Source organism: Echinops telfairi, unplaced genomic scaffold (assembly GCF_000313985.2).
Source record: "Echinops telfairi isolate 266 unplaced genomic scaffold, ASM31398v2 ScPeMD7_7469;HRSCAF=8507_0, whole genome shotgun sequence".
In the NCBI taxonomy this organism is placed as follows: domain Eukaryota; kingdom Metazoa; phylum Chordata; class Mammalia; order Afrosoricida; family Tenrecidae; genus Echinops; species Echinops telfairi.
This window is the reverse complement of record NW_022111372.1, coordinates 36,393,831-36,421,757: the sequence shown is the minus strand read 5'-3', so window position 1 is coordinate 36,421,757 and position 27,927 is coordinate 36,393,831. Positions and strand designations below refer to the sequence as shown.

General features: G+C 50.2%; 1 protein-coding gene across 3 annotated transcripts in view; it reads left to right on the top strand.

The window, feature by feature from the left end:
* Positions 1 to 11,948: 11,948 nt before the first annotated feature.
* Positions 11,949 to 27,927, top strand: part of WDR4 (WD repeat domain 4) — a 23,627-nt gene continuing 7,648 nt past the window's right edge. Inside the window, exons 1-7 of one of the 3 annotated variants that reach the window (XM_004697309.2) lie at positions 11,949 to 12,037; positions 13,526 to 13,591; positions 14,749 to 14,892; positions 23,060 to 23,216; positions 24,447 to 24,559; positions 26,721 to 26,781; positions 27,204 to 27,302. In XM_004697309.2, coding sequence (XP_004697366.1) covers positions 11,949 to 12,037; positions 13,526 to 13,591; positions 14,749 to 14,892; positions 23,060 to 23,216; positions 24,447 to 24,559; positions 26,721 to 26,781; positions 27,204 to 27,302 — 729 coding nt within the window. Of the gene's footprint in view, positions 12,038 to 12,282; positions 12,302 to 12,471; positions 12,694 to 13,525; positions 13,592 to 14,748; positions 14,893 to 23,059; positions 23,217 to 24,446; positions 24,560 to 26,720; positions 26,782 to 27,203; positions 27,303 to 27,927 lie in introns of those variants that run through there. The other 2 variants (XM_045284878.1, XM_045284877.1) reach the window with 2 other exon arrangements.

Here is a 27,927-nt window from a genome sequence, read left to right as displayed (position 1 = left end):
GTGGGGAGCTTATATCGGGCTCAAGTGGGAAGAGAATGTTTTGAGAATGATGATGGCAGCATATGTGCAAATGTGCTTGACACACTGGATGAACGTTTGGATTGTGATAAGAAATGTAAGAGCCTCCAATAAAGGTATTAAAAAAAAAGACTTGCTCTAGTAAGTTCTACAACTTAATATGCTGCTACAAACAAACAGAAGGAGACCCACTGCCACCAAGTGAGTAACAACCCATTGTGGTTACCGACAACAAAGTGATTAGTACAGTGTGATGTTCCTTCAAAGACAGACCATCTGACAATAGAATAAAGTGGATCCAGAAAGAAAGCACACTTACGGAAACGTAATACACCACAGAGGTTTCCTTGTGCATCACTTAAGAGAGGAGGAACCATCCCATAAATGGGGCTGACAACAGACGCTCATCCATATGGGAAAAATAAAACTAGCTATCCGTCCTAACACCTATAGAAAAATCAATTCCAGCTCAATTAAAGACCTGTGAGAGAAACACAATTTAGCACGAACATATAGTAGGGATGCATTTCTCAAGGTACAAAACATTGATCTAGCCGACTGATTACAATTAATTTCCTTTTAGCCAGAGGCAGTCTAAAAAGTGAAAAGAGACATCATAGCCCGGGACATCCTGTGACCTACAAATGATTGTATCTAAAATATGTAAAGAGTGCCCCGGTCATAAACGAGAAAGAGAAGGCACCCCAGGAAAATATGGCCAAAAGAATAGACAACGCCCTCCGGATGAGGCAGACGCTCACCCCAAGTGCAAAAGTGCACATCTAAAAAGTCGCAATGAGGTCCCTTATCCTAGCTGTCTAGCTGTGGAAAAGGAAAGTATCTGACACTGTAAAATACCACTAAGGATGTGAACCACCGGCTCTCTTCTGCCTGGCTGCCGGGAGGGTCAAGTTGTAAAATTGCTTTGGAAATAAACTCGTACACATCGGGCAAAGCTGAAGATACAAATACACCATGTTGAGAAATCCCACTCCTAGGTGTATTCTCACACCCATGTCCAAGAGTCATGTGCAGAGCATGCAAATATCTATTGTTTAAAGCAGATCACAGCTAGAAGCAATCTAAATGCCTGTGAAACGGAGAACAGGTAGGAGAATTAGGGCATTCCCATCCAGGGCAATCCGTTGTGAAAAGGATTAAACTATTGCCATCGGTGGACCCACTAGGCCAGGCGTCCTCAAACTTTTAAAACAAGGGGACAGTTCCCTGTCCCTCAGACCGGTGGAGGGCCGGACTATAGTTTTAAAAAAACTGTGAACAAATTGCTACGCACACTGCACGTATCTTATTTTGAAGTAAAAAAACAAACGGGGTACCCGGCGGGCCGCATGTGGCCTGCAGGCTGTAGCTTGAGGATCCCTGCTCTAGGCGGAGCAAATGGTTAACTTGCTGAAAGGCTAACTACAAGGTTGGAGGTTTGAGTCTCTTGGAGAAAGGCCTGCCTATCTGCTTCCAGTCAATCAGCCACTGAAAAGCCCTGTGGAGAATATTTCTACTTGGACACGCCTGGGGTCACCATGTGGTGCATGGTGGGTGTTTTAGCAAAGAACTGTTTTCATTTTAGGCAGCACTCAGCTGCCAGCCCTTACTTGGTAGTGACATTGGGCCACTAGAAGGTCTGGAGGTCTCCTGTAACGGTCCCCTTCTAGGGATGGAGGAAGCATGAAGGCAGATCGTCACAGCTGGATGCAAGTTTTATTCTGCCACCAACCGGTCCCTCCAGCAGGACATTCTGAAAGCATATGCAAGATCCTACTGGACAAACCCTTTGTCTTTTGGTGCGACCCCTTCCCCAAAACAAAACAAACTGCTGCCACCGAGTTGATGCCAACTCATAGGACCCTATAAGACAGGTGAGTTTCCTAGAATGTAACTCTTTACGGAGAAAGCCCCATCTTTCTCCCTTGGAGTGGCTGATGGTTTTGAACTGTTGAACTGGCAGATCACCACCCTACGCATAAGCACTACCCCACGAGAGCTCCTGTTTCTGGTATACAGGAAGACAGAGTTCCTTGAGTCTTATCGGAGTCAATGTTTTGTCATGAAAAGCTGAACATTCAGCTCACTCAACTATGACAACATTCTGCCTGCCGGGTTCTTTTGAAAAAGAAGCATATTGTCATTTTACGTGAAGCAGTTCTTGAAGATGTTAGAATTGTTAGGGGAGTCACTTGGTTAATGATAGTCATTCTGGAGAAGGATACTGGAAATGCAGGTCTTTTCAAAGAGATGGGAAATTAAAAATGTAATTTCCTAAGGGTCTATTCTAAAACTGTTCTTAAAATGTTGGGACGACAAATGAAACAAAACATTTATTTGACGGTTTGTTTTAACTCATGCAATATAATTATTGATGTATCAAAATATAAGTTACATTACCTGCACTCATGTGCCTTCGGTTACTCTTTACTGGTCCCTCTCATGGGAGAAAGATGAGGCTTTCTACTCCCATAAAGAGTTACAATCTCAGAAACCCACAGGGGCAGTTCTACCCTGTCCTGAAGGGTTGATATAAGTCAGCAGTGATTCGATGGCAATGAGAGTCGCCTCTTGTGTTAGTCTGGGTCCTTTGGAGAAACAAATCCACAGCAACTCATGTATAAGAGAGAGTTTTATGTAAAGAAAGTGTGCATCACGAAAACATCCCAACCCAATGCTGCCCAAGCCCACAAGTCCAACATTAACTCATTAACCCAACACCAGTCCACAAAGTCCTCCACCTCACAAAACAGAGGCAATGATGCCGACTGCAGGAGGAAAGCTGAGTCACTGAACGAACAAGCATCGCAGCACTAGCTGGGGTCTCCACACGGCTGCTCCAACACCCAGGGCTGCATCGGGATAGGTCCATGTAGCTTCTCCTTGGGGATGTCTTGTAGGAAGTCAATCTTGTAAGCTGAAGCAGGGAACTGCTAAGGCAGCTGCACCCAGTGCAACCATCACAAAACAAGAGACCCGAGAACTAGAAAGGCTAGGCTCACCACCCATTTATCCCTCCACCTTTCAATTAGCCCCACATGTGATTATTGGCCAGGTTGGCACAATTAACTAACTCACCTCTAAAGGACATTCTGGCTGTGCTTCTTCCAAGGCCGATTAGCTTGTTCTTTTGGCACTCCACAAGATTTCCAATATTCTCCACCAGCACCACAACTCCAATGCATGGGGTCTTCTTTGATCTTGCCTAGAAGTGAAAGGATGGCTCAACTGCATCCCACATTCTTTGGACTTGTTAACAGGAGAGAGCAGTCGCTGGAAAAGGATATCCTGCTTAGCAAAGTAGAGGGGCGACAAAAAAAAGAGGAAGACCCTTGACAAGACGGATTGACCTGGTGCAGTGATGGGCTCGCACATGAGAGCAGTTGTGAGGATGCTGTGGGTGGGGGCTGTGTTTCATTCTGTGCTACGCCAGGCCGCTATGAGTCAGAACCTATTCGATTTAGCCTAACAATGACAGTCGCTTTCCAGGTTGACTCCATTCACATGGAGCACAGTGCAGTAGCAGCATCTCGCTCTTTCCCAGGTAGATAGCTAAACCTGTCTTCTGACATGCCTCTGAGCGGATCCAACCCTCGGACCATTCTCTTAGCAGATGTGTTAGTATGGTTAGAAACAAATCCAGAGGCACTCTTATGTGTATAAGAAAGAGCTTTATATCAAAGAGTAATTGTATATTGAGAAAAATCCCAGCCCAGTCCAGATCAAGTCCATACATCCGATATTAGCCCATATGTTTGATACTAGTCCATACATTCTTCTTTAGACTCACGCAACACATGCAATGTCACCAAGTGCAGGAAGATACATCACAGGCCAATAGGTAGAAAGTCTTGTGGATCCAGTGGTGGTAGAAGCATCTCAGCGCTGACGTGAGTCTCCATGTGGCTCCTCCAGACCAGGGCTCTGGTTCTATCAGCGTAGCTCCGTGTGGGTTGTCAACAGGAATGTCTCACAGGGAGTGAGTGTACCTGGTCTCGAGTGAGCTACTTATCTCCTTTGCACCTCCAAATGAGGTCATCGAATTGCAACCTGATTGACAGGCTAGACTCCACCCCTCTACCCTTAATCATCTCAAGTTGACACCAGATCATGTACCTACCACAGCAAATGAGCACATTTAACCTCTGTCCCCCTCAGGGGGCTCTGTTTAAGCATCAGCGTCCTCACGATGAAAATGCATACCAAAACAACATCAAATGCGGGAATTACAAGTGAGTTTAGAAAATAGTCATCTTCTCTCCCTCCTTCATGATACGCATTCCAAGGACAAAGGCAGCTGCGTGTTACGTTCTGTCTACTACCCAGAAGTTTCATTAAACCCAGGACTGATGAACCTATAGGCACAGCCAGTAGAATAAAGGGTTCTTGGGGAGGCGGGTACAGTGGGGGTGTGGGGGTGGGGGTGGGGAGGGAGTCAATGTCAAGGAGTCCATGTAGAAAAAGATTGTTTGGAAACTGATTGGTAGCAATTGTACAATTCTACTTGACATGATTGAAACATGGAATGATATGATATATGTACTAAATCCCAACTAATAAAAAATTACTATTGGTTATAAGGATTATTGTGGACTCTTTCTGTTGACAGATAAGTAATGTTAAAACTTTGTCAGGACTTTTTGCTAGAAGCATAATTGTAAAAAAAGTTATAAAAAATAAATCCCCTCCCCCCCAGGGGGATGAACAACAGAAACCATGGGGGAAGGGAGACAGTGGTCGGTGTAAGATATGAAAATAATAATAATTTATAATTTATCAAGGTCACAAGGGTGGGGGGAGGAAGGGATAAAAGGACCTGATACCCAGGGCTCAATAGAAAGTAAGTGTTTAGAAAATAATAATGGCAACATATGTTCAAATATGCTTGGTACAATTGTTGTATGTTATCAGAGCTGTAAGAGCCCCCAATAAAATGATCTTTTAATAAATAAATAAAATCATGTGTCTGGTGAGAGGCTTGAATCCTGGATATGTGAAGACATTTTACAACCCAGCAGTAAAAGACAACTAACCCCATTTAGAAATGGACAAAGGATTTGAGTGGACATGTATCCAAAGAAGTTATAAAGTTGGATCATAAACACGTGAAAAGTTGCTCAACATCTTGAGCCATCAAGGAAATGCTGCAAGATGGATGCGTTTTTCCAGACAGTAAGATCAGTGAAAGAAATCAGACACAAAGATTAATCCTATAGTGTGTGATTCTCTGTATAGAATGCACAGAACGCAGCATATCTAAACGTATGGAACTGCCCAGAATAGGAAACCCAGAGGGAGAGCCAGCAGGTTAGTGGTATCCAGGGTCTGGGGAGAGGAGTCGATGGAAAATGATGACTAATGGATACAGGGGTTTGTTTGCTTGTTAACGTGGTTTTGGAAATCTTCTTAAATTAGAGTGTAGTCGTGTTTGGACAAATCTGTGAATATATAGTCATGGAACTATGCAATTAAAACAGAGACATGTTGTTATATGTAAAGCATACTTCAATAAACAGCAACAACAATGCAACCCCACTGCCATCAAGTCAATTCGGACTCGTAGCAACCCTATATAGGTGTGTTAGTCTGGGTGGAGCGGAGAAAAAAATTCATGGACACTTATATGTGTATAAGAAAGAGCTTTATATAGCCTAGCCCAGTTCAGATCAAGTCCATAAGTCCGACATTAGCTCATATGACTGATACCAGTCTATAAATTCCTCTTCAGACTCACAAAACACATGCAATGATGCCAAATGCAGGAAGATCACAGGCCAGTGGGTGGAAAGTCTTGTGGATCCAGTGACAGTGGAAGCATCTCTGTGCTGGCAGGGGTCTCCACGTGGCTCCTCCAGCTCCAGGGCTCTGGCTCCCAGCAACAGGGCTCCATGTGACTTGTCAACAGGAATGCCTCGCAGGGAGAGTGTACATGTCCTGCCTCCAGGAGCTGTTTATCTCTGAGGTGTCTCCAAATGAGGTCATCAAGCTGCGACCTGAGTGACAGGCTAGACTCCACCGTCACAAGTTGACACCCGATTATGTAACTACCACAATAAGGTGTAGAATTGTATGGGAGCAGATAACCTCATCTTCCTTCCTTGGAGCGATTGGCAGGCTTGAACCACTGACCTTGTGATTAGCAGTCTAGTGCTTACTGGACAGTAAGGATGGCTAGGCTCCCTATATCTCCATAAAGCTGTTCAGACAGGCAAACAAACAAAACAACCAGACTTAAGTATTCAAGGAAAGGAATGATGATTACCTTGAGTGAAGGAGTAGAGGCTAAGTAGTATGCTACGGTGACTTTACCCATATTGGTGGATTGGGCTAAATATGTAAGACTCCATGTCTACCCAGGACCTCTGAATGTGTGCTTATTTGGAAACAGGGTCTTTGAAGATCAAGTTTAGATCATGTCACTAATTTAATGGTCATTTTGAAGAAGGCATCTTTTTTTTTTAATCGTTTTATGAGGGGCTCATACGACTCTTATCACAATCCATACATACATCAATTGTGTAAAGCACATTTGTACATACATTGCCCTCATCGTTCTGAAACCATTTGCTCTCCACCTAAGCCCCTGACATCAGCTCCTCATTTCCCCCCTCCCTCCCCGCTCCCCCCTCCCTCATGAGCCCTTGATAATGTATAAATTATTATTGTGTCATGCCCTGTCCGACGTCTCCCTTCATCTTGAAGGCATCTAAGAGGGCATCTTGAAGAAGCAAGCAGAAGAGTCAGCACCAGAGAGAAGAGTGCGTGAGAGACGCGCCCCGCCATCGCTGACTTTGAACAAGGAAAGCAGTCTCTGGAAACAGAGAGGCAGGGAAGCGGCCCGTCTGCGAGCCTCCGCTCTGCCAACACGTGTCTCTTGGGTTGCTAAGACGCGGGGGGGAGCATCACACGATGATGACAAAGACAGAGATTGGAATGATGTAGTCACAAACTTAAGAACTCCAAGAGTCTCAGGCAACGACTAGAAACTCCAATGAACAAGGAGGGATCCTCCCTGGGTGCCTGCAGAAGGAGCAGGCCCCTGGAAGATACTGATTTGAGATCCTAGCTTCCGCAGTGGAGACAATACATTTCTGCTCCCAGCCACCCAGTACGTGGTGCTTTGTTACTTTGGGCGCAGGAAATGATTCTTGGATGTAAGTCTTTCAAGATGGAATCGTTCCTCCCATTGCTCCCTGGTGGCGTCGCTTTGTCCAGCAGCACAGCTCAGGAAAGAGTTCAGGCTACACTGCTCCTGCACCGGTGAGGTGGCTTTGGGAAATTGCTGGTTTTGCGGTTTCTAGTAACACAAATCCAAGAGGAGCCTGGGATCCTTGTTGCCAGGGAGCAGGGATGCCTTCACCGGTTTTGGAATGATGTTGGTGAGAGGCGGGGGGCCTGCTAACAGAGGCTCCCATTGGTGAGGCTGTGGAGAGAATAATAATTATAGTTAATGAAAGCAATTTAGCCGGCGACAAAGCCGTGAATCCATAATGATAATCAAAAAAGGAAACAAAGATTTCTTTCTTTTTCTTTTTTTTTATCCTCCCATTTCACACATTTAATGGTATATTCAGGTTGATTTTAGGCAGAAAAAAATGTTCATTTAAAACATATCGATGTTCTTAAGATGAGTGGAAATCTGCATAGGTGTAAAGAGCCCGCATGTCGCCACTGCCAGCAAAGCTTCAGAAAGAATGTCCTCCCCATTGTCCTAGTCATCGCAGGGGAGCAAGCCAGCCTGCAAACCCTTACAGGCACCGCAACACGTATGCTGCCTACATCACGCCTAATCACCATGGGAGGGGGGGGCGGGGGGTGGGGGGGCAGATGGTTAAAAAAGAGATTTGGAAAAATGTCAACGCTTGTGTTTGTTCCTAAAATCCAGTCCCTGATGGCCCCAGATTGCTCAGAACCTCTATGAATATGAAATCTATTGTGTCATGGGTTGAATTCCCTCCACCACCCCCCACCCCCCAAGATATGTGGAAAGCCTGCTGAGCCCATGAACATGACCTTGTTGGAAAATAGGATTTGGGTTGTTGTCAGTTAAATGAAATAAGGCGTCTTCAATCCGTCTTCAACCTGTCTCTGAGCTCATGCCTTATAAAAGGGGAGAAAGGCCAAGGGAGGGGCAGAAATCACGGAGGATCCAACTGCCACCAGCAGAAAAGTCAGCCAGCATGGCCCGCAGCCACCAGGAACCCTGCAGCATGTGTGGGCTCACATTTGAACCTTCACAGCCTTCTCGATGCGCAGCTTGGCTCGGCCACGCACGCGCTCCTTGAATGCCGCCCGCTCTTCGTTGAAGCCCTCCATGTACTGCCGATCGGCTGTCTTGATCTTGGTGAAGGACTGCCGGAAGCAGGCACGGGGGTCCACCTTGAGGCTCTTGGCCAGCTCCAGGATGAACTGCATCACCTTTGACCCTCTAGCTCCTCCATAGGAGAGAGGTGTGGTCATCCGCTTCCAGAAGACTGGAGCCCAGAGGTGCTCTACCCATTGACTAGGGCCACTGAGAGTCAGAATTGACTAGACGGTCGGAGCGAGGCGTGGACTAGGGTCTCTCTCGAAATCCTCAGAAGGAATCGCTGTGGCTGATAGCATGATTTGGACTCCCCATCTCCAAAATGGTGAGACAATAAATCTATATTCTTCGAAGCTGCTCGCCCGTGTGGTTTCTCACCGCTGTTATGGACTGAGTCGCAACGACCAGCTCAAATGAACCACAATCGTGAGGAGGGCGCGGGACTGGGCGGTGCTGGGGATGCGTCAGAACGGACCGACAGCGCCTGACAACAACAGGAAATGAAGGAATATAAGGCCTTGTACTGGGCAGCGAACCCGGGAGTCTGTAGTCCCAAACCACCAGTCCTGAAGCTTCCTAATTCTATAAAGATTGACAGTGCAGAAACCCCCAGGGGCAGTTCTTCTCTGTCCTAGAGGGTCTGTATGAGGCAGTGGATGAGACCCAGAATGTAACAACACAGTAATGGTCATCTCCATACAGATGGGCTGACCCGCACAATGTTCTTCAAAAAAAAAAGTCTGTTATATCCCATTTTGCTAGATTATGAAAGGAATTTTCTCTGCTTTGTATTTATAGACTTGCAAAATCTAACGGGTTGATCTGGCCCAACCAAGTGATACTTGAGAGCCTGAGATTATATTTACTTCCGGTTGGAGATCACTCGATTCAAGGGAACGTAGCAGTTTGTCTTGCCACCACCTCAGCACCAGGTGGTCAGGACTCTGATGTGAGTTCACACTTCTCCTCTTCCAGCCCCTGCCCCTCAAAAGCGTCTGCCTACGACAGCACAGTGATTGTCTTTTGTCAGACCCATAGTGTCCTCCCACCACTCCTCTGCCGATGTGCCATGCTCTGACACTGGAAGTCTTGCCCCCTGGATTTCAAACACCAGAAGGGTGGACAAATACCACGGGGACAGATTTCAGCAAAATCTTAAAAAAGGACTGTGTGGTTTCTCCTTGCTGCTTATAATACAGTGGGAGCCTGGAAAGCTGGACTTAAAGATGAATTGTGTTTTGAAACTGACGGTGGTAGCCATTGTACAATATGCTTGATCTAATTGAATCATGGATTATTATAATATCTGTAAGCACTCCCAACAAAATTAATACTAAAATAAAATAAATAAATTGTGCTTACTTGCATAAAGAGATGAATTGTGCAAAATCGAAACAAAAAGATTTGGGATATTCTGTCATACAAGCCAGGATATGTACTCTAGAATTTTCACCAAGGAGGTGGCTACACAATTCTTTGTTAAAGAGATTCAGCCCGTGGCGGATGGACCTAACCAATTACCAGCAGCTGAGACTGAAGGGGACAGAGGAGAAAAGGATACCATCTGCCTCTTAGAACTTGGCACATTGGGAACAGGCCAAAGGAGCGAGATCTGTCATCCTCCAAGAAGAGATAAGGCCCGTCCATGGAGCTGCTTGGGGATCACCATAATTGTTGGAAGAATCATGGGAAACAGGGCCCCACGGGTTTCAAGAGCGGGGCCACATTCTCCTGGGGCTCCAAGAGTGGGGCCACAGTTCAACTTCTAGCCTCCTACACCGAGCAAACAAAGTTCTCGTTGTTAAATCTGTGGCATTTCAGTTAGAGTAGCAACTAGATAACTAAGGCAGGCACATATTTTCAAAGTCGCCAAGAAGGACAGGCTGGAGTCGTGTGAAATGTAGACTGGAGAGACACCCCCGGTGAGTAGAATTCAGGAATATTCTCAACTGCTGGGGACTTGGAAATATTTCTCCAGTGGATTTCAGATCCAATATGGGCAGTGATGGCTCTGTACTGTCCATTCCTCTTCTTTTCCAATAGGAGTATTCCTTTCCAATGGGATTATTTATTCCACATTTTACTGATTAATGTTGGATGTGTGCAGGGCAGCTGCTTATCCTTGAAGTGTATGGTGTCTGGACCAAGGCATGACATTGTGGAGACTCACCCAAATCTAATACAGATCTTGAGATCTTATATAATTTATTTATAAAATAATTTTTGAATACTTGATGCTGTGCTTGGATAAGTCCTTCTGGGATTAGGGGAAGAGATCAATCTCTTGCTTGTGGGCAGTTGTGCATAATTTGAGCCAGAGGATGACTTTTGGAACATTTGTTCACAAAAATGGCCCTAATTCTCTGTTTCGTCCCTGTCTATGACCTTTTTAATGTACTTTAACGCTCCTCCCATCAAGACTGGAAGTGTATTTTTCCAACTCCTTGAATCTTGATGCCTCTGTGATTTTGCTTTGAACAATAGGTCATGGTGCAAAGTCAATATTGGTAGGGTTCTCTAGAGATAAACTGAACCTGTGACTCACACACACACACACACACACACACACACACACACTTCACTCACTCACTCTCTCTGCCCTTGGGGGGTGCAAACATGGCTAAGTGACTACAAACTGATCGAAAAGTTGCTGGTTTGAATCTTGCAGAATCGAACACATAGCCCAGGAGTCAGAATGGACTCCATGCCAACTAACAGCAATGGTGAGTCTCTGTTTTAAGTTTCTGAGGAACCACCAAAATGTCAAGCATTTTTTTGAATACTGGTATTTACTAAGCAACAAGAAGGTATCGGGCATCGCTTAGTTTTAGGGGAAAACTTCCGAAACCCATCGAGGCAGAGCTCCCAGTCAGGAGAGAAAGCTTAACAGGAGCAAGCAATTGCAACCACCTAGACGAATTTAGTTAGTATAACGTGTATCCCCCACTCGGATACATTTGGTGAGCGACTGATCCAGAGCCTAGTAGGAATACAAAAGCTGGTCCAGACCATCGGTTCTCAAACGACCCTTTCACCGGGGTCGCCTAAGACCATCGGAAAACATATTTCCAATGGTCTTAGGAACCGAGACAGGGCTCCTCTATCTGTCTCCGGGCGGGTCCGCCCAATTGCAGATACGCCCACCTACGAGAACCTGGCCTGAAGACTTACCCATGCTACACCATGCTTCAAGACAGTATTTCATTTGTTTGTCATTAAAAATAAATATTTCACAATATTTAATGACATATTTTGTGATGAATCACGCACGATGACTTAATTATGTTCAATTTGCAACAATGAAAATACATCCTGCATATCAGATATTGCCATGACGATTCATCACAGTAGCAACATGACAGTGATGAAGTAGCAACGAAAATAATGTTATGGTTGGGGTCAGCATCACATGAGAAGCTGTCTGAAAGGGTCGCGCACGAGGAAGGCTGTGAACCACTGTCCTAGAGGATTAAAGGAGCAACGGCTTCCTGCGCAAAGCTCAGGCCCAGCTCCCTGGCCGGGAGGATGACGTCACCACCCGGCGACCTCGGATGACGTCACGCGTCGGCGCCGAGCGGTTCCGGGCCCGGCAGCTCACGTGCCCGGCGGCGCGCCTGGGGAACACATGGCGAGCTCGGCGGGGCTGTCGCTCTGCGGGCAGGTGTTGGTGGTGCGGGGCGGCAGCCGGTTCCTGGCCACCTCTTTTGCGCAGAGGTGAGGGGGACGGGGGGTGGGTCGGCGAACCGGGCCGCGGGCGCGGAGGAGGCTGGCACACCCACTCCCGCACCTGTGGTTACCTTGGCACACCCACTCCCGCACCTGTGGTTACAGCCCTCGCCGACGGCCCGGCCCGGCCGCGAGCCTCGATCAGGGCTCCTCCCCCCAGGACCCGCCTTTGCTGCCCGCACGCCTTTTGAGGCCTTCCCGGGGCCTCACCCGTGGACTGGACAGCGCTGCCCCTGCGACTTCCGGGTTCAGGTGACATGGGGCGTGACTTGGGCGGTCCCGGGTCGCGGACCTGGCAGGACCAGAAGCTGATTTCGCGGCCAGGAGCCGGTCTGCCCAGGGGCAGCAGCTGAAGGCGGCCCTGCCCTTGCCTAGCAGTTTGGGCGCTTGTTCTTCGCGTTGGGGGAGATTGCTGAGCCAGTTCCCTGCTCCCTCTCCCACAGCCTCCGCCCGTATCTACTGACTGCGCTTTAATTGTCCTTCCGCGCATCTTGCATCCGAATGCCCCTCCCTTGTGGCCTTTCGCAGAGTCTTTTGCTGTGTATGATTTCACTCCCCTTTAACGTACTCGCAGAGCTTAGACACCGGCCAGAGTTTTGGAGCGGTCACTGTGGACCGAATGGTCTTGACCCACGAGGCTGGAGGTATTACTAGTGGTCACTTTCACCCTCTTGTTTCTGTTCCTTTTCCAGGGGAGTTTTGATACCCTTATACTTACAGTCCATGATGTGCTGGTTAAACGTACTTGCCACCTTCTTGCTCTTTTCAGAACGCTATTCCCCATTTCTTACCAACCTCCCCTGCCACACCCCCAGGGAACCATTAACCCAGTCACTGCCTTTACCCTTAGGCTTTTTGAAAAACTAACTATGGAGGCTGACATGGTTTCTGACTCCTTTTCACATGACATTATTGCATCCAGTCACTCCCAAGGATGGACCGGGTGCCTTACTCTCTCAGACACTGGGTGAGGGTGGAAACGGGAATGTGGGTGATCCAAATACACATAAACTGGAAAGCGCTTAAGGTCTGACTGGGAACAAAGGTGATTCACATAGTGATCAGTGCGTAGGAGCCAGGGGGCTTTTCCAGGTCAGCAAGGGTTGTACCAGGCATATTCGAAACAAGCAATGCCAGCTTTAAATTTGGGTGCAAAATTCCCAGAGGAAACTCAGCCCCCCAGGACATAATTTAACAGAATCCTGCTGCATTGACTCTAGCCACCAGAAGAGCAGTGTGTAACTTTCTGTTGAGTCTTGGAGAGGCTTCACAAAGTTGGTAGGGAAAATATCCATTCTTCTTTTAATGCCTCTTTTCATGAACTTTTGGAAGCCCCCTCACATGTTCGTTAGCTGATGGTTTTGGACAGAACCATGCCAGTTTAGTCTTGACAGTTCTGAAGAGGAATCGAATCAATGCCCCCAGCATTTTTCAGTAACAGAATTCCTTTTAAGATAAATTTTTATTTCTTTTTAGTGGTGACGACAGCCTCTTCAGATATGATTGCAGTGCGGCGGAAAAGAAACCACAGGACAATAAAGGGTGAGATGAGTAGAAATCACCTCAGGCCCGATGAGTGGTTGGATTAATAGGATCCTGGGAACAGGCTGTTTTTCTTGCCCAATGCCTCATTTTGATTACCTTCCAGTGTGGTGGCTAGTGTAAAATGGTTCACGTAATGCTTACATGTTCAGTTGCTAACCAAAAATTGGAACCCAGTGGGGCTGTTGGGTAAGGGATGGACTTGAAACTGCAAGATCGGTAGTTCAAGTTCACCGGCCACTCCTGGTTAGAAAGATGAGGCTATCTGCTCCAGTAAAGAGTCACACCCTTGGGAACCCTGTCCAGAATCATCGTGAGCTGAAATGGACTCAGCAGCAGTTGTTCAGTGGCTCATGGAAGGACCTGGTCAGCTGCTTCCATCAAGATTGCAGCCAAGAAAACCGTGTGTGGCAGTTCTACTCTGTCCCATGGGGTGACCTGGAGGCAGAATCAACTTGATGGTAGTCAACTTCAGCAACACCGTGTGGCTACCACAAGAACCCCCGTGGCCCAGAAATTTGGACCGCACTCTCAAACTAGGCCTTAAGAATATTGGGGCCTTTTAACTACCTTTAATTAGTTTAGAGCCAAGTTGTTAACTGTCTCAGCGGCCCCTAGAAATAATGGTATGCATTGAAAATGCATGGGAAGGCTGATAGAAAATTACCTAGTGGGAAGAACTGAGTATGTGTCTGCCTCCGGTGGTGGCTTCCTTCAGTCTGACTGACTCCAGAGTAGTTCATGTCCATGGGAGGCTGGATCTTTATGTTCTTCGAGGGTCCTTCAGCTCAGCTATTCTAATTCCGGTGTGCATGCCTAACTCTTTTCTGTTTAGATTTTACTCCTCCGAATTCAGCTATCCACTTTAATAATATGCCCTCAGGTTCTAACTAGACTCCTTGGGTGGTGGAGATGGCTGATGTACTCCGGGGTTGGTTCTACTGGCTGGTTGGCTCTACTCAGAGGTCCCTCAGAATGAGTCTCGTCAGCTACTGATAACGGCCACTGGTTTAGTTTGACATTCTGGCTACATGAGCCTCAAAGAACATGCTCTGCTGCCGCTTGCTTTGTAAGCTAGCCAGACTAGTTGTGGGGAGCATGTGTGCCTTCATTTACCTGGGATGCTGTAATTGTTTTCTCTCTCTCTTTCCTCACAGGGAAGACGGGCAGCCCGTGGAGAAGGGGAGTGACATGATTCTGGCATCCACCTTCTCTGAGTCTGGCCGCTATTTTGCTTTAACTGATGACAATAAGCGCCTGATTCTTTTCCGTACAAACCCTTGGCAGTGTCTGAGTGTCAGGTATGAGACACTAATGTTGAGTCATTAAGCTGTCGTTTGCTTACATGTCTGTAACAATGATGGTGACAGTAATGATCAGCCTCTAACATGGACCACCGTGTATGTGCTGGACACGGTTTTTAGTGCTTTACATGTGTTTACTAATGTCCTCCTCCCAAGGACTGTATGAAGGAAAGGAGGCGGGGCACTGCCCCCCCACATTGGCTGATGAGTGAGGGGGGCTGACTCCAGTCAGTTGGCAGGCAGAAAGGGGCGCTGGACTTGGTTTACTCCCTTAGAGGTTGGTGTTCCTGTGGCCTTGCAGTAACAGGGATGGGGACCTCAGTCCATCCACGAGTGATTGGGGTAAGTGACAGCATTATCTGTAGCCCGGCTGTAACTCTCAGTTTTTAACACTAGGTCTATAGACGTTTCTTAGATACCTATCTCTGCGACCCGTGTCCAACTGATACTTGAACGAAACTGCACATTTCCTTTAAGAAACAACTTATTTTATTTAAAAACAAAATAGTTATACACTGTGATCAATCAAACTGTGTTACTATATATTTATGTAAAATTGATAGTATTTGACATTATACAACATTTGAGATACTGGGTTTGATGTAAGGGTCACTTGGATCAGTCAGTATGGCAGTCTTTAGATTTGATGTTTACTTTCTAAGAAAAATACCCCCCCCAACAGATTTATTGGCATATAATTCACATATCATACAATTCAATAGTTCAGTAACATCAAGAAAAGTTGTACAGTCATCACCACAATAACTTTTAGAACATCTCAGAACGTTTTGCTACCTTTCTGTTTATCACTGAAGTAATGCTTTCATGAATGAAACCGATTTACTGGGATTAATACTCCATTTACATTCAAGACAAATGGATGTGTCCCCATAGACATAGGCATACTACACACAGAGAATTTTGAGATTAGAAAGCTTAGAAGAAAATGAATTTGGGTACCTAATTGCTCTAGTTAAATGGATAGAAGTCCCCATAAATGGTAGGAAGTAAGTGTAAACGGTTTCTGTAATTTTCGTTGAGGAAATCGACCTGCGTCAGAATGGCGTGCCCTGTACACCTAGCGTTACTGAAGCGCACTTCTTCCCTACGCTTCTGAAGAATGAGAAGGGCGAGAGGCTCAGTGTTGGTAGCGTGCAGGTCTGTTGCCCACGCAGGGACAGAGAGAGCATCAGGCCTGACTTTTCCTCTCAAGCCAGCAGTCTTCATCTTATCTTCCTTTTCCCTCTTTGGATTCTGTCTCCACCACTTCCTAAAAGGATAGGCGCCCCGCAGATCTATGTCCCTCCCTGTGCCAAGGCACCTTCTCATCTGACTGTCACCAGACTTTTGGGACAGGCGCTGGGGTGATGCTGGCCAGGCCTCTGCAGGTCTCGCCGTGTGCCAGCTCTCTAGCTCTCCCTGGAGCAGGCCTGGGATGATCCTGCTGCTGTTGGGACACTGATGACTGGGTGTCTTGGAGTGAAATCTGCATCTGCCCCAGCTCGTTCCCTCTCTGTCTCTTCCCTGAAGCTGCAGGGTTGAGCTGTTTCTGGATACCAGGAAAGAACCATGCACAGGGGTGTGGGGCTGGGTTGTCTAGACCAGGGCTCGGCACACCAGGGCTCTTGAGTCATCTGGCTCTTTTCCGTGTGTACTCGTGACTCTGAAGTTAAATTGAAAATGAGAATAAAACTATCGTTCCTATTACAGTGCTTTCACTTGTTTGTAAAAATGTATTTATGGCTCCTGAATAATTTTTAAATTGTTATGTGGGACAGGATTGGCTCTTCCATCTCAAAGGTTTGCCGCGAGTCCTGGGCTACAGAAACCAACCCAGTGGCCCGCAGGTCTGTATAAGAATGAGCTTTATATGAAGACGTAATTACATGTAAGGAAGGCAGCCCAGCCCAGCCCAGCCCAGCCCAACCCAACCCAACCCAAGTCCGTAGGTCCAGTGCTAGCTGGGCCCTCTTCAGATGCATGTAGCAGACACCAGAAGGTGAGGTAGGGAGCTCACAGGCTGGTGGGTGCAGAGTCACGTGGATCAAAGTCCGTGGAAATATGGCAGGCACTGACAGCTCTCTAGGTGAGGTGTTCCCTGCCCCTCTCTGACAGACATGGTCCAGTGAAAGTCTCAGGGAGGAAGAAGGGGCAGTTCCCAGAGTCCTTCACTTTCCCAAGGAGGAGTCATCAAGCTACCATTTGGTCGACAGCTTTGACTCCACCCCCTAGCCAGGAGTCTGGTTGACATAACATCACCCAGTTACCACAAACACATTATGATATTTAACGACTTTTCTGTGTGGGTCTTTTTCTTTGTAGCTGGGTCACACTTGTTCTGGGGGCAGCTGCTGCACATTTTAGATTCCATTTCATCGTGTTTTTACAGCTCAGTACAAATTCCAGGTGGCATCAAAAGCAGGGAGCACCCACCCTGCCCTTTAGTTCAGACTGATTCAAAATAAACTGAAGGCATTGGCATCTACCTGGTTTTATATGGCTGATGAGTAACAGATGCGCTTGAGTAAAACAGAGCAAAACCCCAAATAAAAATCTTGTTCCACTCCTCCCTACTTTGCCATCCCCGCTGCATACGCATCACAGCTTGCAGCACAGAAAAATGACTTCTGTGCATGTTACCATCCCCTCAGATGATGCTTGATTATAAATCACCTCTTGCAGCTGACTCCTGTACATTCACATCAGGGGTCCTCAAACTATTTAAACAGGGGGCCAGTTCATTGCCCCTCAGCCCCGTTGGAGGGCCGGACTATAGTTAAAAAAAACTATGAAGAAATTCCTATGCACACTGCACATATCTTATTTTGAAGTAAAAAAACAAAAGGGGGAAAAACACCCGGTGGGCCGGATAAATGTCCTAAGCGGGCCTCATGTGTCCCGCGGGCCGCAGTTTGAGGACGCCTGATTCACATCATGGCTCTCTTGAAAGCCTGTTCAGCGATGAAAACAGCCCAAACGTTAGCAAACCATTTGAAACCTAGACAGTGCCAAGTGTAAGCGCTACAGGGAGACCTGGAGATGCTGACCGCCAGCTTTGTAGCACCGGCGTCCGCATCATTGTTGCAGCCTCAGGGCCAGGGCTGCCCCTGCTTTGTAGCGGGTTGGCCCTGTCGTAGGTACCGCTGAGTCTGTTCCGTCAGAGCGACGCTGCGTGCAGCAAACGAAATGCTGCCTGGCCGGCGTCTTCCACTCGTCCCTGTGCTGAGCCCATCCCATAGTTGCAGCCCCCGTGCCAGTTCATCGTTCTTCACTGTTCTGTGCCAGGGCCTGTGCCCTCCTGCTACTACGCTCAAAATAGGCCACACAAAGTCCCTCCAGCCTGGCTTCTAGGCAGCATCCTGTGTATACATTTTTTCAAGACCGTCTTGTTTCTCCTCGGGCCCTCCAGCACACAGTAGAAGTGTTCGTTGGGTTTCTGAGGCGGTCCATCTTTCCAGAAGTCTATTGCCTCAAGTTTCTTCCCCAGAGCAGCTGGTAGACTGGAACTGCAGCCCAGCGTTTACCGACATGCGTCCCCAGAGCACTCCTTGTTCTTTTTGCAGTCCCGGGATCGACAGTAGGGTACCAGTGTATCAGTCCTTCCATCTTCCTTAGCCCTTGTCCAGCTTGTGCCTGCACGAGGCGATTGAGAATACCACGGTCAAGTGCACGTGAGCCTGCAAAGTGACATAGGTGCTTTTTAATACTTTAAAGAGTTCCTTTGCATCAGATGTGCCCAAGGCAATATGTTTGGTTTCCTGACCGCTGCTTCTGTGGGTGTTGGTTGTGCATCCAAGAAAAACGAGGTCTTTGACCGCTTCCCTATTTTCTGTTTATTGTCATGTTGCTTATTGATCTAGTGGTGAGGATTTGTGTTTTCTTTACATAGAGGTAGAATCACACTGCAGACTGTAATCTTTGATCTTCCTCAGCAAGAACTTCAAGTCCTCCTCACTTTCAGCAAGCGAGGTTGTGTCATCTGCGTATCGCAAGTGGTTCATGAGCCTTCCACCAGTTCTGATGCGGCCTTCTCCATGTAGTTCAGTTTTTCAGGTTATTTGCTTAGCAGATGGATTGAATAGGGAGGGTGGAAAGAGACAGCCAGAATGTACACCTCTCCTGATGTTAGACCATACAGCAGCTCTTCGGTTTGAAGGACTTCCTCTGTCCAGGCAAAGCTTCTGCATAAGCACAATGAGGTATTCTGGAATTCCCGTTCTTCGCAGCGTGCTCCATGGTTTTCTCATGACCCACTCAGTCACATACATTTGCACAGTGGACAAAGCACAAGTAAATACTCTGCTTTCAGCCAAGATCCATGTAACAGCAGCAAAACACTCCTTGTCCCATATCCTCTTCTGAACCTAGCTTAAACTTCTTGCCACTCCCTGTCCATGTATTCTTGGAACCACTGATGCATGCTCTTCAGCGAAACGCCACTCCATGTGTATTAGTGGAGCTGTTGGATAGCGTCTGCCTTCTGTCGGGCCGCACAGATAGGGATTTCTTCCAGTCGGTTGGCCAGGTAGCCAGCCGTCTTTCAGGTTTTTTGACTTAGACCAGTGACTGCTTCCAGTCTTCATTCATTTGTTGAAACATCTCAATTGATAACCTATCAATTTCAGGAGCCTTGTTTTTTACCAGTGCCCTTAGGGGAGTTTGGACTTCTGGCTGGTTCGTGATCATCTGCTACCTCCTGAAATGGTGGACCTGTCAGCCAGCTCCCAATCTCTGTTGATGCTGATTGCACCGTCAACATTTTGCTTATAAAATCCCCCAAGGTTACAACTCGGCGCGTCAGTTGCTTTCTTTAGTTCTTTTGGCTTGAGGAATGACAGGTAATGATGTTCTTGTTTGGTTTTCTAACTCAAGGACTTGGCATGTTTTGTTATAAGGCTCGTGTCACCTGGAGCTGCCCTTTGAGATCTTCTGTTCAGCTCTTCCATTATTCCAGCTACTCCCTGCTCAAGAGCAAGCTTCCCAGTCTCTCGTGACATCCATTTTGGTCTTCCCGCTTTCCCGTCTTCCTGCTGACCTTTGGGTTCTTACTGGATGCCCTTGTTAGCCCTTCACCTCACCATCCAGAAATAACCCTTAAGAATAAACTTAGTGGCAAATGTCCTGTTAGTTTGTATCTGCAAGTGTAACATTTGCAGATACTAAGTTGTAACATTGGGTAAGTGCGATTTTGTAGTCTAATTTTCCTCGTGTGGGGAAAATGAATGCTACTAAGTAATGCTCCTAGGCTTTCCGTTCATCCATGTGTGGTGTACTCCAAAGAAAACCTGTTTAGAAGTGCTTCTGTGACCAGCGAGTGACTGCCAGCCACTTCTCTCAGACTTGTCTCAATCTCATTAGGGTGCCTCTGTGAACGAGTTCTAAACCACGCAGAAGCTTTCCATGGGATCCATTGATCAATTAGATTTAAGGCAGAGAGGTAGGTTCAGAAAGTTACAGAGACTGTGTTTTAGGATATAGGACAGTCATATGGAAAATGGCATTGGTGAGAAAAAGACCATCGTGACAGTCCGCCTGCTCATCCTGACGGTAGCAAGGGCGGTCCTGTCAGAATGTCCTTGGGAAACTTTACCTGTTACCCATCCTGCAGTCCTGCAGTCCTGCTCCTCAGACGTCTCTGTTGTAGCCCCTAAACCGCAAGGACGTTGAAAAGGAACCTCACCTGACTCCTCTGAGGATGCCAGGGCTGCGCTCTCACTGTGCTGCAGATGTAGAGCTAGGTGGAGGACAGGTGGACAAAACAAGAGTTTGGCACACTCCTGGTTTTACTTAGTGAAGCTTATGATTTTGTGACCATAGATCATTTAAGCTTTTCCCTATGAGTTTAGGGACGGTCTACAGAGCAGGTCAGCTTTAGAGTCAGTTCAGGGGTGTTCTGTTGCATGCCATCTGGAATGTCAACCTTTCAGCATGACATCACCGATCCCCCTTTGTCCTGATGTTCCTGCTTCCAGGGTCTGTCTGTCGCTCTCTCAGCCTTTCTGGACTTCGTCCTTGGGGGAATCCTGCTCTCTTGACCTGAAGTGGTTGATTGGTCAGAAGTGGGGGCACTTTCCTAGTGTTACTGTTATCGTCTAGACGACCTGGCTGATGTTTGGCTGAAAAGCTAGCTGGAGGGGGAGGGGGTGGTGGTGGTGTGTGGTGTGGTGTGTGTGTGTTTTGTGGAGGTTTCATCAGTCCCTATGTGATCAGGGAATGGCGTCTTTTTCATGATTTTGAGTTTCGTTCTACATCTTCTCCCACTCCCCCCAGCATCTTCCTTCGGGATCCTTCTCAGAGCAGCGGAGCGGCAGCTGGGCCTCTTTTAGTGCTTCTGGTCTCAGGCTTGAGAAGACGGGCGCTCGGGTGGTCCATCAGTCCACCGTGCGCCTTGTGGTTTTCCCCTGCATGGGAGGCTAACAGTTCCCCTTCGATGGCTGCTCAGGAGCTTCTTTGACCCAGTGGTTCAGCAGTGCATTTGGCTTTGTGTGTGGTGAACTGTGAACGTTGCTTCCGCCTTGCCCCCGTTGTTGGCACTGCATGTAGTTTCAACAGTTCCGCAGGTGACACTGGCGACTACCATTTCCTTGGCACTGCATGTAGTTTCAACAGTTCCGCAGGTGACACTGGCGACTACCATTTCCTTGAGGTGGGCTCTACCTCTGGGACACTGAGCCTGAAGCTGTGTCCATGTGTCCAGCGTTGAGGCCATCGCTCCAGGCACTGGGTGGAGAGTGACCGCGACCCTGGGGGAGAGGAGGCAAGAGCGCACCTCAGTGTGGAGGCCTGATGTCACTCAGGAGTTCAGCATGTACTGTTGGGGCACACAGTTGACCCATCACAAACCCGAACAGCAGGCGGCACACCTGCTTACACCCCACTGAGAGCATGAAACAAAGGAATGGGATAGGGGATTCCCCTTTGGGGCGAGCTGGCTTTGAAGGCTGGCTGGGGTGGCCTCGGCTAGGAAAATAGGGCGCAGGAGGAGCGAGCTTTCCTTTCCCGGGGAAGGGTTTGCCACAGCTGCTTAATGATCCCAGGAGAACCTGCAGGGTCGCTGGTCCCTAACGTGACGGCGCTCAGATGGTGATGAATCTCGCTCTGGAGCGTCATTGTCTCTCCTGTCCCTGTCTTCTCCGCATTCATCACTGGGCAGCCCTCTTCCGCAGGGCCGGTGGCACCACTAAGCTGGGGAAGTGCAGGCTCAGTGCAGATGAAGGGAACAGCTGGAAGGCCTTTGCCCTTTCTTTTTTGATCCCCTCTTTGTCCCTGAGCTGGAGTGCAGGCTCCTGCGGGTGCTTGTGTTGGGTGTTTGTTTCTAACCCCTGACCTGGATGGGGCAGGGGCTTTCCTTGGGCACTGGCACCGGAGCCGCTCTTCTGCACAGGGCTTCGTTCTATACGTGGGAAGTGCTACCTCTCCTGTCTCTGACGTGAAAGAGGGCCAGCATTCTTGCCCCGTGGAGAGCTCATTATCTTCCGTCAGAGGGCAGATGACCATGCCCCATGGAAATGCCACAGGGTCTGCCCAACTTATACATAAGCGGAGCACCCCTGGAACCAGCCTTGTTAGGGCTAATGTCACCTGACTTATAAATGGGACGGGCCTCAGGGTCTGGCCAAGGACTGAAAATTTGTGAGAGTGCTCACTTAAGGGGAGCCAGCCCCTCGCTGGAGGGAGGGTCCTCGTGGAGGGTCACCCAGGTGCTTGTCATGCCAACCCGGACAGAACCTAGCCCTGCTGCCAGGAGCTGGGTGGCCCCACCGTCTAGGGTGGGGGACAAAAAGGGTGGCCTGTCATAGGTGGTCCTGCCATAGGAATTCCCAGGCGGACCCCTGGCCCGCCCTGATGGGTTTGCCCTGGGCACATGGGAAGCTGGCCAGTGTCCTCAGAAGCAGAGCAGAGGCTCTGGGGTCCAAGAGCAGTTCCCCCGACACTTTGTTTAGGCAATTTTCACACGCAGTGAGGTGGACTGAACTTTATTTCCACGGTCTGCGTTTTCCCCTGCGAGCGGGTCTTGTCGGGACGGGGAAGACATGTAGGGAAGGCTTGGCTGGGCACTGGCTCGGCTGGTGGGGGGAGAACCGGCCCGGTTCCAGTGGGTGGCACAGCGTCGAGGTGGGCGTGTTGGTGTCAGCGACTGACTGGTTCCCCCCTGGCTGTCCAGGACCGTGGTGAGGCGCTGCACCGCCCTGGCCTTCACTGCCTCCGAGGAGAAGGTTCTGGTGGCCGACAAGTCCGGGGACGTGTACTCCTTCTCCGTGTCGGAGCCTCAGGGACATGGGACGCTCGAGCTGGGACACCTGTCAATGCTGCTGGATGTGGTACGTGGGCAGTGGCCCGACTCCTTCAGCCTCTCCTACCTGCTGTGTGGGCGCGTTACGGGGCCAGCTGGCAGCCTTCAGTTCCTGGCTGGTTTCCTGTGAGGCGCTGGGTGGGTACCTCGGGAGATGGAGGCGGGGCCCCAGGGGGTGGCTCAGGAGCTCCCCGAGAAGGAGGAGTTACACAATTACCCTGGTGGTGGTGGCGGTGGAGCATGAGGAGGTGCGGGGGAACAGAAGTGGGGGATTCGTACTTCAGAGCAGGGAGAGTGCGCAAAGACCTTGCTTTTATGGAGGTGAATCGTGTGTGTCTCAGGCATAGTCGGCTCCCCCCCACTCCGAGTGCCCAACATGGTTGGGTTGTGTGCTGAGCAGGGAGAGGAGCAGCAGTGGGCCTTGGGCTGTTGCCCTGGGCTGTCACTCTTGCAGATGTGTCCCCATGGCTCCTCCCTGTAACACAGGAGGTAGCACGCTCCCCTAGAGGTGTGGGAGAGCCCGCGTCTGTCCTCAGCGCAGGGCCATCTCCATTGAGAGCTGCTCTGGGGGGGCCTGTTGGGCAGGCAGGGAGGGAGGGGTGCAACTGGAAATGCCTCCCAGGCGACGGGAGAGGAGGGGAGAGGAGAATGGGGTGAGGGGCGATGTGCCTTTGAACAAGGGGGTGCCCCTGTGGGGCCCCTAGAGGCAGGATATGGATGGGTCTAGGTTTGGGGAGGTAGCTGGGTGGTAGGAAGGAGTGGTTTGGTCAAGGGTACTGCTCTCGTTTGGTCCAGGCCTGCACTGGAAGCTGTCCCATCCTATTTAGATGGCCCTCTGAGCTGGGACTTGGGGAGGGGGGTGGGAGAGCCTCAGGGAAGGAAGACTGGAGCATGGGTGTGTCTGGAGAGGAAGTGACAGGCCTTGGTGCTGGGTCAGGGGGTTAAGAAGAAGGCAGGGATTGCTGGGGACCCGGAAGCATGGCTGGGGGGCAGGGCACCTCGGGGAGTTCTTCGCTTCACAGCCTCCAGAGCTGCAGGTGGGGCTGGAGGAGCAGGAGGAGCCAGCTGAGTCAGGGCTGGTAGTGGGGCTCGGGTGGGATTGGGAACTGGTCTGGTACCCCCAGGCCCTGAGCTGGTGGCAGTGGGTACTTCCTGAGAGGCCTTTAGGGGTGTCACACTGGAGGAGGACCCAGGGTGTCCCAGCGTCAGCTCGAGAGGGTCTGTCTCTGCATCTTCTTCTCTTGTCCCCGAAACGCAGGCGGTGAGTCCGGATGACCGCTATGTCTTCACCGCCGACCGTGATGAGAAGATCCGCGTGAGCTGGCTGGCAGCGCCCCACAGCATCGAGTCCTTCTGCCTGGGACACACCGAGTGAGTGCGCTTCCCCGTGCTCCCTGTGCTGCGGCTGGGTGCTCGCCCGCTTGGCACAGGCTGGCCTAGAGAGCAGCTGACGGTGGCGCCCGCAGGCTGAGGAGCTGGCAGCTGCTGGCCAGCAGACCTCGCAGAGTACCTGTGGGCCCTCGGTACCCTGTGGCCCGGTCCAGGCAGGTCTTGCTCCTGCCTGCAGCTGCTTCTGGCTTTAACGGTTCTTTATGGAGAGGTTTTTATTTCTGCTACTGCCCAGCAGCATTGAGAAATGAACCTGTCCTCCGGTTCTTTCCCGTCAGCCTCGAGGGGACGGATTGCTCGGGAGCTCTCTCCATTCTCCAAGTGGAGGCAGATTGGTGTGGCCATCATCACTCATTGTCCAGCTCCGGCCTGGTCACCTCTGCTTCCTGGCACCCGAGCTCTTCTGTCTCCCAGGCGTCTTGAAGGGTAGAGAAGCATTTCTGACGAATACCCGCCCTTCTCAGGCAAAAGGCTAACTGGAGTTTTCACAAAGGAAAAGCACTTATGTTCAATTGGCTGAAGTGATGTGAAATCCATTACGCTGCCCTTTGATTTTAAATGGTTGATTACTCTCACATGGGGCCGAGTTCAGGTTCCAGCCCTCAAAGGCCCACCAGTCTCTGCCCGACCGTGAGCCTGGCCTCTTCTACCGATCCCGGTGCTACCCTCATGCAGTACGTGCTCTCGTATGCCTGGCTCATCTTCCTTGGCACCCCGTTCTCCAGGCTCATCCGTGGCATAAGGACGTCCCAGGTTCACCCCCTTTCTGCGGTGCGGTGGTGCCACAGTCTATTCATCCAGTTTTCTACTGACAGGCGTCGAGGTTGTCTCCGCAAGTTTGCTGTTGTGCATAGCCCTGTGATGAACGTGTTGTTGGGCTCATTGAATGAGCCACGACCCATAGTGACTCTGCACAACAGAACGAACCGCCCCCACAATTGTTCCCCTGCCTGAGCCCATTGTTGCAGCCCCGGTGTCAGTGCAGCTCCTCGAGGGCCTGCCTCTGTTTCTCTTCCCTGCTTCACGTCACCAAACATGATGGCCTTCTCCAGGGAGTGGTCTCTCCTGACAACATGTCCAAAGTGCGTAAGATGAAGTCTTGCCATCCTGGCCTCTTAAGGAGTACCCTGGTCTTATTTCTTCCAAGACAGATGGGTTTGTCCTTCTGGCAGTCCGTGGTGCTTTCAGTATTGTTCCCCAGCTCCATCGCTGTGAGAACTCTGTGCCCGGCCATGAATATGGCTGGGCACGTATCTGTCTGTGTTGCAGCTCTTCTCTGCGTCTTTACCAAGCAGTACTTTGCTTCTTCACCCCTCCTCTGCCCATTCTCCCTATCGGGGTGGCCTGTGTGGTGGTGCGATGCTGAAGGCTGGGCCACTGGTCTTCTCGACACCAGCAGGATCACCCAGAGTGAACAGGTCTCATCGCATCGTGTCGTGTCGCTGTGCTGCGCAGACCCCTTTAAGGTGTGCCAAGCAAGGTGGTTACTCTGAGAACTGAAGTGTGTCAGAGTGAAGCCGTGGTGTTTCAGTCGCTCGTATACTTGTGGAGTGAATAAGGAAGACCACAGAAGAATCGGTGCACGTGAACCCTGGTGCCGGCGAAGAAGGTCGGCAGTACTGTGGTCTGCCAAGAGAGCAAACAAATCTGTCTTGGAAGTGCAGCCAGGATGCCCCTTAGAGGCAAGGGTGGCAAGGCTTTGTCTCGCCTGCTGTGAACATACTGTCCGGAGAGACCAGTCCCTGGAGAAGGACATCATGCTTGGTGAAGTGGAGGGCAGGGAAACGGAGGAAGGCCCTCGTGGGGTCGCTGTGAGTCGAAAGCGACTCCATAGGCCCCAAACAACCGCATGGCATTTCTGTGGCTCTTGTGCTCGTCGGTCCCTTCCTCACGCCATGACAGGTGTGTTGTGATGTGAGGGGCAGGGCAGCAGGGAGTAGCATGCCTGGGGGAGGGCCTTGGCCTGGAGCATCCCTTGCTGAAATCCTCCTGTGCTGTTGGTGTGTCCCCGACTCCTCTTCTTGGGGACAGGCGTGTCTTGTGAGGGTGGGGAGGCCTCTGCTCCCCGACTTGCAGGCTGCCTCCCTAGCACACTGATGTCACGGGGCCCGGCTCACTCCCTGTCCTTGTGCTCCCACTGTAGGTTTGTGAGCCGGCTGTTTGTGGTGCCCGACCAGCCGGGGCTGCTGCTGTCCACCTCCGGGGTGAGTGCTGTCTGTGGCGGCCAGGCCCAGGGAGGGTGCCGAAGGTGCTGCCCAGGGGGGATTCTAGGGTACAGAGCAGCCTGCTGTGCTTGGCAACGCACAAGCTCCTTTTTCCTTGGGGGTCTGCTCGGTAGTGCTTCAGGTTCTTGAGTGGTATGGTAGTAGGCTGAGGCCGGCTCCTTCCTCATGGTGCTTGAGAGAGAGAGAGAGAGAGCGAGCGAGAGAGATACTGTTCAGATGAACCCACCAGGTGTCATCTCTGACCTAGAACAGGCAGGTGCGGTGGTCTTGTGCTGGCCCCTTCTGCTGAGGGGTCGCCATCCCCCCATGGGGGTGAGGGTGGGGGGGGTATGGAGGCCATCCCGCTCTCACTCAGCGTTTCCACGAGCCGCTGCCGGGCTGACCGTGTGCTTGCTGTGCAGGATGCCACGCTGAGGCTCTGGGAGTACCGGCGCGGGCGGGAGCTGCACCGCTGCCTGCTGACCAGCCTGCAGGAGCCCGGCGAGTCCCAGGGCGAGAAGGTAAGCTGTGCCCGCACCCGGGGTTCTTCGGCACCAGTGCCAGACTTCTCCCCTGTGGCAGGAACCGTGTGTTCCTCACGTAAGTGAGAGTCCCGTGTGAGTCCTACCTTGTGTCCCACCCTTCGCACGTCTGACAGGGTCATTTCCAGAGGGTCTCTCTCCCACCTGGAAACTGCGAACCCTGGTGCCCGAGCAGTTCTAGGATCTGTTTTTGAGACTCAGCTCATGCCTAGGCGGGGCTGGTCCTGGGTAGAGTTGGTGTGAGATGGTTGCTTCATCTTCCCATCTGACTGGTGGGTGGTGTGAGGTGGAGGACCAGTTTGGGAGAGTTGGGGACGCCCTGGTGCCGGCCTATTTGGCCTCTGGCCCTCATTCCCTGGGGCAAGGTGGTCCCAGCTGGGCGCTGTCTGTCTGGGGCACAGTGTCAGGCTCCTCTGGCCCCTGGCCCCTCTGTGCCACTGTTGTCCTGCAGCTGTCACTGACTCACCTGGCCCTGGCGTCCTGCGGGAGGGGGGTGGGGGCCGGGTTCTGGTCTGGATCCGCTGTGGTCAGCATTAGTGCTGGGTGTGTGTTTAGTCACTCCCCAGCCCCCTCCCCCACTCCCTGATTTCAAGGTATCTCAGCC